Consider the following 11,809-nt stretch of genomic DNA (forward strand, 5'->3'; position numbering starts at 1 on the left):
TTTAGGTTTTCAGATTTTAATTTTAGGGACTATGGTTACATTTTTCGTCTTCATAGTCATTTCAGGAAAAGGTCTACGGACCAAATACGACGTTGTTCCTCACCTGTTCACCATTCGTGATATCTTCCCATGTTATACGCCTGCATATACGCGCTGCAGCTAGCTCATTGCGTTCCTTAACACTCCAAACTTTTCGGGTTCTATTCTCGGCTTAATTTATATGTGGTATTCGTTAATCCCTTGAGGCAAATGATAGAATAATACTTCAAAATAGGTCACTACCGCTTCCTTCTATATCCTTTCCAAATAAAAATTCACAATCGATGTGCCACTGGACAGTTTTTATATATAGATCTCTGATCCAAGGATCAGTCAATTATGTCTATAATAACTGCAGTTCGAATAACGTTGTTAAATATCAATAGATTGTGCGATCACACTTACATATAGTTTATGAGGTTTACTTTCAACTTCCGTTTTGTTCGCAGAACTAGGCTACAGCTTTAAATGTTGTTTTATATGGGTATTAAAGTTGCTTCCTCACCATCGAGGAAGAACATAGGCCTATATTGAAGGTGGTGAGAACAAGGAGCTGAAAATAATTGGAACTAGTGGACAGGAAGTGACAGGGGGCTTCAGAACATTATGTAACCAAGGCATTGTTAATTTAGAATTTTCGCCGGATATTAGGGTAATAAAGTTAATGACTATGAAATGGTCAGGGCAATATAGGCCCTATTATACATTGGGAAATAAGAAATGCATACAAGACTTTAATCGGACTATCTAAATATAAAGGACAGGTCAGAAAAAGTGTGCTTAAATGGGAATACAATATTAAAACGTGTCTTAAAGAAAGAGGACTCGAGAATATAGGCTCTGCTCGACTAGCGTAGTCTAGCAGAATCTAGTGAACATAATAATGAATCTTACGGTTTCATCGTAGACGGGAAATTTCTTGGCCACCTAGCCGAGCGTCTGTCAGATTCCAGTAAGGAATCTTCCATAAATTGATGTTAGTGGAGCTGCAGAACTTAGTTGGAGAATCACACCTTTGTCTCAGATGTACAAGGCAGCACAGTAACTCTGAGATGAGACTCTTTTCAAATCCGTGAGCGGTTGGTACCGCAAGGCCATTACATCTTTTTAAATGTGAAATCTGTCTGCCATCTTTACGTAGTATCTTGAAAGTAACATGGCTATTGAGGATTTTAGAGTATACAGCAATAGTTTCAACCGCCAGGCAAGGTAGGTTAGGTTAGGTTAGAATGTATTGCTCCAGTTTGTCTCGAACAACGTAGCATCAGAAATGTACCACTTTTTATACTATATTCAATGTCTGCAGGCAAAAGCAGGTTTCCCTTCGTGAAACAGCAGATATTAAGTACATAACATCGGTTTCAAAGTATTTGCATAGGTCTGTGATAAAAGAACCGTAGATGTTAATATTAAAGGAAATAAATATAAAAGGGAACACCCAGGTAAAATTTCGCCGAAGGAAAGTTCTGCTCTCAAGTTTAAGTAATAAATGGAGTTGCTTGCCGCTGTTGTACAAACTCAAGTGTAAGTAATTTACACAGAAAAGAAGGTAAACCGATTTCAGTTTCTTCCTTTACTGATTGAATTATACGCTCAAATAAAATAACTATTTCAACGACATCCCGCAAAGTAGATCTATTGAACACACGTAGACACAACTTCATCGTAGTTGCATGTGATTCAGAGAAATTATGAGGGAACGTAAATATGGCTACGGGGAACAGAAAGGAGGAAGAATAAAAGAGGAAGTAAGAAAGAGGTGGAGGGTAGGCGGAACTAAAGAGGATAAGAAAATAAAATTGTAGAAAAATAATCCAACTAATATAAGGGTGAGCCCGAGAAATTAGCATACAACAAAGTCTGAAAAATCCTATAATTGATGTTTCTTTTATAAAAGAAGTTACGAATTCTCATATTAGAAGACAGGCTAAGAAGCAAACAATTGTTTAAGTGGAAATAATTTCTTCTTCGTCTTGACTAGAGCACTCAGTGTCTGCTTCATGATTTTACTCTGAAGAGGCCCGAGATGTCGTGCAGTAGGCCATGATTGCCTCCTGTCGAATCCTGTCCAGGGAACTCTCTTTCCTGAGTGCTTGTTTTTCATAACGAGGACGGCGATGTCCGGAAAGGTCAAAATGAGATATAGCTCCAGCCCAGTTTTCAAAATATTAACAGTGGACCTAACAGGTTGCATTTTATGTATTTGACAGCCTCGTGATTCATATCTCGATCAAGCTACTTTCGATACTGATATTTTTTGTAGTTGACGAATTTAAATTAAAAGGGACATTATCATAGTTTTAAAGGATTCTAACGATGATGGGTTACATTCTGTAATGCTGTTTCTTTAGACTTCGTCTATCGTTCAGTGTATTGAAAAAGAACTCACGTTTCCCAGTGCGGGGGTTGGATTAGCCCGTTCTATCTGCCCGATCAGAATAGGCAGTTTCACCTGAATACGGAAGCAAAGCCAACTCCGGAAACCTGGTGGTTTCGCTTTCGTTATACTGAATGATGTATGAAGTTTAGAGAAACGGCTGTACAAATTGAAAGTATCACCCTGGGAACAAATTCCTATCTCTTAAAACTAAAATTGTTTTCAATGCAATTATTAGAAGCTGACAAGAGGCATGAGGAGACTTTTTAAAAAGATTAAAATCTGGGAAAGGAATTGTAGAATTCAATTGGTTTTATTTGGGTACACCCACAGTATCCATCGTTTCTTGGGGAAAAACTGACAAATCACTATTAATAATTTTGTTCTTCTACTGGCAATGTTAATCATAAGTCAAACGTTCTTTGCACAATGCGCACAAAATTAATAAATATATCTGTCTCTCCCTCTGTTTTGCATGATTCAGGTTGAAAACAGCTGATTGGAACTGGTCCAGGTCTGAGGCAAGCTCATTCAGGGACACCGGTCCTCTCCCCCACTTTTTACATGATGACGAAAGCAAAATACAGCTTTCGAACGTCGTAATATTATAATTTAGACAATTATAAAAGTCACAAAGGGCAATTTTACACAGAGATTGAGGTTATTTGTACCAAGGGAGATGAAGCAATTGAAGGCTAAAAAAATTGCATCATGAGGTCGTTCATAATTTATACTTGATAAAAGTCTGTGTTCGAGTCTAGTGGATTAAAGAGGCGATGTATCTAGCACGCATGAGAAACGAACACTGCACACAAACTTTGACCAAGAAACACAGTCATACATGGGAAGATAATGCTGAAATGTGTCTTAAAGAAATAGGATATATAACAGTGTGGATCGGTTTTATGTAGCTCATGATAGGGAGCAGTTTTTGGCCCCTGTGAATATGGTAAAGAAACATCGGGTATTATAAGAGGCAAAGCTGAGCGATAGTTTTTGTCTTAAGAATATGCTCTGTGAAGCTAGTTATACTTTGATGACAGCAAGACTGTTGGGGTGACTTTTGTAGCCGTCACCAAACTACTTCAAGGTCACATCAACATCGACAAGAACGAATAAAGACAGCTCAGAACCCGCAGAGTAGCAAAGCTAACAACGCTATACATTTGGTGTAGAGCCCCGCGGCAAGGTGATGAAGCCTTCCGTGGTGTTGACGTACTGCAATTAGGTGATGGCTGCTATAGTTTTTTTTAAGACTGTGACGTCACCGAAAGAGAGTCGATATACTATATTATTTTCATAGCAGCCCTACGTCTCACACAGAATTTTTGTGTAAGACGGTGCTTTTGTTTTGAACTTCTAATATTATTTATGCAGGTAATTATTTTCAGTGGACGAAATTAAGTCCTAAGCCTGCACCAAGAAATTAACACTAAGTTGTACGAATGTAAAACGTAGCCTCATGGGATCAATTGTTACTTTCTGTTGCTAAGTCATGATTCGGTTCTTTCACAAGAGTTTAAATCCGTCTTCCCATAACCTCATATATGCATTCTAAATATTAATCACAATTTAATTAAACAAAGCAAAATAAAACGAACTCCATTTAATTTTTAAAAATGCAACGTGCTCATACAAATTCATCACGCTAATTGGCTTAAGCCATTATTATTCATAAATTGCTAAAGGGTTAATTATTGTTTGTGAAATATGTAAGATTAATACTACAAAGTAGTCCTGTAACACAGATATTAATTTAATATAAAATTCGCACTTTACACAGCGTCGCTCAATAAAACATCACTTCGGCTCTAAAAGAAATAACGCTTCAACGGAATAATTGATCATAAAAACCAATTTTTTGGTTTGGTGTGCTGCACGCAAACCCGCAAAACAGCATAGTCAAGGAAAAATACTAATAATAGCTTACGAGCTGAAATGCATAGACCTGCTGAAAAAATATATTAGTGAATTACTTGTGCCATGGTTGGTACCTCGCATTTTATCATCAGATCAACATAAACCTCTGAATATCATTTATATCCTAATAAAATCTCTTCTGTTATGTAAATGTTAATATTGTTAAATGACGCATACTTTCTTTAGAAAACATGAATTATGTGGCACGCTTAACATTCACTACAAGTTAACTGTTAAACAACGTAATGATTAATGTGTAATTTATAAGATAAGGAAGTTTCTTTACTTACGTAGCCTATGAGTATTCTTTTTCTTGTAATATGAAGAATGTTTCAGATTATAAGATAAGTAATAGCCTGATATGTAAAGTAAGTAACAAAGTAACTCCATGGAGTCCAGGTCTCCTTTAGAATCTAATGGTCGCTCAGCAATTCAAGAAATTTCACACCTTATATGAAAACAAAATGGATCCATCACCTGTCCATGGGTCAGACAAACACAGTCCATACGCTTCCAGCGTATTTCTTTGAGATTAGTTTCATGTTATCCTCCCATCTACTCCCAAGTCTTTTGAGTTGTTTCTTCCCTTCAGATTCTCCAACCAGAATTTTTTAGTCTACTCATTTCTATTCTCCTTCAAACCCCGTCCCTCACTCTCCTTTATTGTTTTGTGAAGAGTAGAAATTACGAAGCCACTTGCATGCTTCGACTGTTGGTTTAGTGTTCGATATTATTGAGGTATTAAAACTAACTGGCACGGGAGCAGTATCGTGATTATATTATTTATCATATACGTGCAGCGGTGTGGTATTTCTGCAGTCAAGGACATTGCTCGTCGATTCAAAAGGAATTTTTTAGACCACAGTGTACAGAAAATGTGGTCAGTGAGTGAAAGCATTACGTGACGAGCTAGTAAGTAATCTTGTGGTGTTTCTTATACATATTTCATATGCATAGTTCTGTATTCCAAAGCTGAAATGGGGTCTACTGGTTGTATAATAATTCATTTCTCCCTTTAGGCTATCTGAAGTACTGTTTCGAAGGAATTTTTCGGTGTCTTCAACCACGTGACACAAAATTATTATGCTACGTTGCACAAAAGCAATGACTTCGTGGAATGAGGTTTCAGGTTATCATGGCGGCGAATATGAAGATGGCTGCCTTTTGGGTTTTTGACCCATGTACTCTGGTCGACCTGATGATGGAGACAGCAAGCACCTTTGAAACGTCCGTAAACTTCTACTAGACTATTCGGCGCAAGAACTTAACGTCCAGTTTACTAATTTTCACATTAACTTCTGATTATATAAATCATAAATTCGTGTGCCAGCAACTTTTGCTGGCAATTGTAAATATGTAACAACTCTTATTGTCAATATTAGTATTGGTAAAACTTAGACCTATTACGTTAGCACAAATCGTTTAATTTTTTAGGTTGTGGAGTACAATTTTTTACACCGGCGTAATGTTTGTCAATTTTGATATAGTATTACATGTGTTTGTTATCGGTTTCCATACCAAATTTCTCATGCCTGGTTCCATTGGTGCTAACTTCTCTCATAAAAGATTGAATACTTCTTTAAGATTTAATAACGTACATAATTTCAGGGCCCTATAGGCCCCCTCCAATGTCGGTACCATTCCACAGTTTCGTGGACCCACCGTTTTGTTATTACATATTGTAAGAAATTAATATACCAAAGAGGGAGTGGTTACCACCAGTGACATAACATTGATACAGAACGGTGTAAAATTCGTCAGTTGATTCAGAAGTTTAAAATCACCACCTTCGTGAAGACACACGAACGCTTTCGGTGTCCCGAAATTTTGTTACCAGTCAGTTTGTTGCTGTCTTAATCGGTACCTGCGTGTCAGGGTAATATTCGAGAATGTTCTACTCGTGAATGCACAGCTTTTGCGCAACTGGTGTGCTCAGCGGCCCGGCAACCAGGGTGACCTTGGCTCGAGTGTGATGGGACGAGTTCGGGGGGGTTGTTGATCTGTTTGTGATTTATTTTTTTTAGAGCAGTACAAGACTGTCTCTTTTTAAATGGTAAACTATGTATTAAATTAGGCTAATAACACAATCTCGGTCAAAGAAATATGTTCAGTAAGAAAGTAGGGTCTGTTCGGAACCTCTTCTTATAAGCTGTTATCCTCCTGAATGTACCAAATTAGTCTATCCCATTCAAATTTTCTGGCGAAATATTTGTATACAATTCTCATCCATCTCATGCTTAATACAGCTTACATTAGGCACATATAGGTCTAATAGAAATCTCTTCAAGGACTACAAAATGTATTAAGATTTAGATTTTTTATTTTGAACAGACTACGTAACGAAGTACGAAAATAGATTTGTATTTGTAATAATAATCTTTGATATATAAACATCCTTGGCCAGTAAGATACCATTCAAGTTCCCCAGTGGTTTATTCAGAAGACATATAGAGTACTCTTTTGGAGTACCCCTTTATACGTTTTTAAATAGTTTTAGTTGAAAAACGAATTTAAAAGGAATAAGACTGGAGTTAGGTTAAAAAATTTTATGGCAGAGAATATAATTTATACACACCTGGTAGGATCTGCACTGGATTGGTATAATATACCTAGCTTGAATTTTAAACTTTTTCTTCTTTTCCTTTGATAATCTTACAAGCTTAACTTACATGGCGTGGAACAGCCACTGCTCAGTCACAAATCAATGAAACAGGCACGAAGAGGATTTCTTTCACCTGGCCAGGATATCAAATTCTTCGATTACAGCATTTCGAAAAAGTAAAATTAGCTTCACCTTTCAGTGTGATGTGGTCCATCTTAAACTCGCACCCAACCAGGCTAATGGATTCAGGTGTGTTTTAAACAGATTAATTTTATCAGTTTCATAGGTGATAATCTTACGTAAAGCATACGATGTAACACATTACAGCGTCTTCAGTTTCCAAACTTATAATAACATAAAATGAGCAAACAAACAAACTATTAACACTACAAAAAAGACACTAGTGCCATACGCGTTTCAACCTCAAGAGGTCATAATCAGTGGCAACAGGGAAATTAATTCATTTAACCAAAATGGTTTAAAATTGGTTTAAATATGGTTTATAAAACAAATAATTAAGTGGAGTATTTTACAAAATCATATCAAGCAACACTACACTAGATGTTGAACTCTGCACTTAGCTATTGATCCAATGGTCCGGTGGCTCTAGCTGCTAAACACTCTACTTCATGATTTGTTTTCTAAACCATTTCTAAACGAATCTTAAACCATTTTTTGGTTAAATGAATTAATTCCCCTTTTGCCACTGATGATGACCTCTTGAGGTTGAAACGCGTTTGGCACTAATGTCTTTTTTATATTGTTTAATAGTTTGTTTGTTTGCTTATTTTATATTCTAATTCACTACACGGTATGCAAAGTTTTAAGATTCAAACTTAAAATAGATTTGTGGTTTTATTTTTTACGTACAAGACCATATTTTTTATCTCGCGTTATCAGAACATTAATCTGTAATGCACAGGATGGTCTAAGGGACTGCAAAGGCCTTAGCATTGGTCCTGGGCCCGGCCCTGGTTGAAACGATAGCAATTAAACGTTACCTAGAGAATTTCGGACTTTATAGGACCATTCTGTATTTCGAGAGGAAAAAGTTACTCCTAGTTGCTCTTGTTTTTCTCGTGACCCACTTGGACTCAAGGGACAAATCCCACCGACTTTATTTTGTTATACCCAATATGAGTTATACACGAGCGAATATGGAGCATCGGTGGAATGATATTGACAGAGCAGAAACCGAAACACTGAGGAAAATCTGTCTCGGTAACACGTATTTAATGACAAATCTCACATGGACTGTCGTGGGGAGTTGCGACGCCGGTGACTAACCGCCTGAGCTATAATACGACCACTTATCACAGTGTTAGATCTTGTATGGTCACTTTATTTAATTATCACCATCAAATTTCACTGGTAATTCCTTTATTATTTTCAATGTTGAGAAATTTTAATAAGCAGGACTACATTATTGTATAAAGGAACCTTAATTTGCTATAATATATTCGAAACTGGCTAAAACAATTAGGTCTATGCGATGTATTAAAATATCAACAGGTTAGAAATAGTACTCATAATGTATTAATCTATGGCTTATATTTGTATTATTGTCGATTTTTATTACTGTACCATAATTGAGAGGCCTAGATCTAACATTGTTGGGAAAATTTATTATTTAAAACCACAAAATCTGCGTGTGAATATTTAACTAAATTACTATACAAAGAAAATTTCGAAATAAAACTGTTGTGACAGATTTCCCATAGAACAAAGGAAATAAGCCCATGTTACCATCGTATTACTTCAGAATACCAACAGCCGGCGATTGAGGTTGAAGTTCGTGTAACTTAAGAAAGGAGTTAAGTTTTGATTTAACATTGTTAGTGACTTCCTATATTGATCTATCACGCACATGCGCGTAATTCCTCTTCTTCACGTTAGTTCCACACACGTGGCAACAGACAAATAGGTTTAGAAACTTTGTTTTGGGTTACGAGAATCAAATGACTTCGGATTCACATTGAAACGTTCAAGTAGGAACGTAACCTAAAGTCTTTGTGTGTGCAACATTGATACACGGACATATCAGGAGCCTCATTTTTTGGTAATCTTAGATTGGTCTATTCTTGTGATTGCACAAACTGTCTCGATAAATACTTCGTAATCCAGTTATTCCACATTGTTTTGTAAATCCCTAAGGCCGGAAATCCTGGTTGAGTTATTGCGCTGTTTTCCTCGGTACTTCTGGGCATATTGTCTAGTAAAGACCTCTAAAATGTCGACGTCACTTCCTTCCAATTCACCAAATTTTCAACATAAATTGTGTGTCAAAGCACAGAATGTGGCAAATCCCTTATTTATTGTAGTCAGTATAATTTAAATAGCTCATATCAGAAAAAAAAGTTCTCATTTATATAGATAAAACCTTATCGTTTTATAAGACGAACACTTCAGCTGCTTGACGATTAAGTTCATAAAGAATATTCCACCGAAATAAATTATATTACGGATTTATAAAGTAAAATAAAATGATTTATAATATGTTACAGTGGTCTGGTTCATTGATTATAAAAATCTGAAACGCGAAGTTTATCAAAATAGAAAGCGATATTTATAAAAGTATCCACATCGAATTTAAATATGTATTTAACAGTCTGCACCAAACTACAGCAATTACATTTAAATACATTGGCATCCTTTGTGTGTAATGCAGACATACCTGGTTAATATAACCTTAATTATATCCTGTACCTGTATGGGGGGGAGGCTGTGTTATTGTGTTTTATTGCTGAACGCGGATATCTTGGCTCCAGGCCCATGTTTTATTGTAAACAGGACGTAAAGCGTAGAACGTATATGTAAACAATGCGCACCTACCTATATTCCTTACATCCGGCATTCGCTTATCTAACGAAACTCACTGTAAACTGCAAAATGGTGCAGGCTACTGAAAGGAGCAAAAGAATAATAATTAGGTTACCCACCGCCTTCACTTCGGGTCACAAGAAATCTCCTTGCAGTTTCTGCGTATGTAACTAACCTAACTGCTTGGAGCAGAATCATTCGTTGAAAAAAAGTTGCTCATGTAGAGTTCTGAATTAAATTATTCTATTCCAAATCCTCCAGCCTACGTATTTAATTTACATTCAAATATTTTCGTTCCATCAACACGTAATTCTTCCAATTAGCGTCTCCTCGGACCAGTTTTGCATTTCTTCTGCGTAAGCATGACATACACATCGCATTATCATTTATTTTTTTAGTTCTAATATTACTTACCGAAGCGAACAAATTACACAGTTCCTAAATGTGCAGTCTTCTTTGGAATATCGTTACCTATTCCTTGTCACGTCTCTTATTTTCGCCAAAACCCTTTCCTCAGTCACTCATCCTCGCCTATGTTTTGTTCTCTTCGAGAGAACACGTTCCAGGCCCACACAAAACAGATACAATTGTTCTTTTGTATATTTTCCTGTTCGGATTCTGCTTTTGGACAGAATAATCCACGTAGTAAATAAATAATTTCAATGGAACGCAAGAACCAATTTGCCTTCGGTTATTTTAAACAACAGTTTTATCATGTTTATAAAAACACGTCTACCTGTGCGCATGTCAAATAAATTCTAACGGGCTTAAAACTGAATACAGTAGAAATTGCTACCAGCATTTAGGTCTGTATCAGCAAATTCCACTTGAGTAGAGTGCACACAGCCTATGGCTGTAAAATATTTAACCTATAAATGATCAGCTTATTGAACAAGTTAATAATGTGAATAATTTAGTTACAAAATATCGGTTATATGAACGGGTACAAACACACATAAGCACGCACGCACGCAGGCGATAGAATGTAATTAAGGCGGACAGAATATTGCTGTGACACGAGGATTGATATCAGGACGGGGGATGAGAATCTGGAGATGGTACAGACTGGTACACGGCAACATTTTGAATTCAAATAGTCAAAAAATTGCGGTGATAACCGTGAGATTTTGTTCAGACTTTTTTGTCATATCAGTGGGATACTATTCTGTTTCTACTTTAATTTTTGTTGCATTTTTATGCTCAATGTTTCACTACATTTATCAAATATTGCGCATCTCTAAAGCGTCTATTTTTAAACGTTACATCTTCGTAAGATTTGAGTTTTCGCGGCGGTGAGTCTTGAACATAGCTTTTGACGATATTTGGAGTGGAATGCTATGGATAAATTAACATTGCAATATTTTCGCCTACAGGCTGTGTTATTGTTGCTGAGTTATGGAACACGAGACCCTCAGAGATTCTGAGTACTAGACCCATCTGCCACTACTGCCCACCAAATTCTTGTTCGTGTTAATGAAAATACAATTAAAAATGTATAAACAAATATTATATTGCGAGATGAAACCTTCGCATACAGGCCTAAGCAAAGATATGTTGTTATTTAAGAGATCCAAATTTGTCTATAGTTTGGTTCTATAATACGATATTTGTTATGTGGAATACGAAAAAAAATAGGCCAACATTCTTTTGTACGATGCTATAGGATTAGCAGGACGAATGGGTGTGTGATGTTTTCATGTTTTAAATAAAACAATTGAATGTAAACCTATGGTGTTGTGATTTTAAAAGTTTATTTTCTAAATAAGCCTAATGAGACTTTGTGTGAAGCTGGATTAAAATAAGTTATCATCAGTAAGTTGCTTTCATAATTAACTCTTGATTACGTTTTTAATTAAAGTAGGCTGATATGGCCTAAAATGATTTCTGATTTAGTTGACTACAAATTTGAATTGGAAGAATGAAACTTTGAGTGTCCCGGGTTTTCGCTTTAAAAATAATGACTTCTTTTGAACCCGGCAAATTACATTAAATTACCAACAAGCAAGTGATAATGGAAACTATAACAAATGTAGGTATTTGCCACGAGGTAC

At 36.2% G+C, this 11,809-nt stretch overlaps 2 protein-coding genes across 2 annotated transcripts in view; one reads left to right on the forward strand and one right to left on the reverse strand.

The window, feature by feature from the left end:
• Window positions 1-11,410, forward strand: part of LOC110828487 (uncharacterized) — a 226,568-nt gene extending 215,158 nt beyond the window's left edge. Inside the window, exon 4 of the mRNA XM_087346541.1 lies at window positions 11,132-11,410. Within this exon, the coding sequence (XP_087202667.1) occupies window positions 11,132-11,150 (19 nt within the window). The 3' untranslated portion in view covers window positions 11,151-11,410. The remainder of the gene's footprint in view (window positions 1-11,131) is intronic.
• Window positions 1-11,809, reverse strand: part of LOC110828486 (toll-like receptor Tollo) — a 76,493-nt gene that overhangs the window by 58,885 nt on the left and 5,799 nt on the right. The window lies entirely within an intron of this gene.

This window comes from Zootermopsis nevadensis, unplaced genomic scaffold (genome assembly GCF_977971745.1).
Source record: "Zootermopsis nevadensis isolate Lab colony 2312 unplaced genomic scaffold, Znev_1.0 Znev_ptg000010l, whole genome shotgun sequence".
Classification (NCBI taxonomy): Eukaryota; Metazoa; Arthropoda; class Insecta; order Blattodea; family Termopsidae; genus Zootermopsis; species Zootermopsis nevadensis.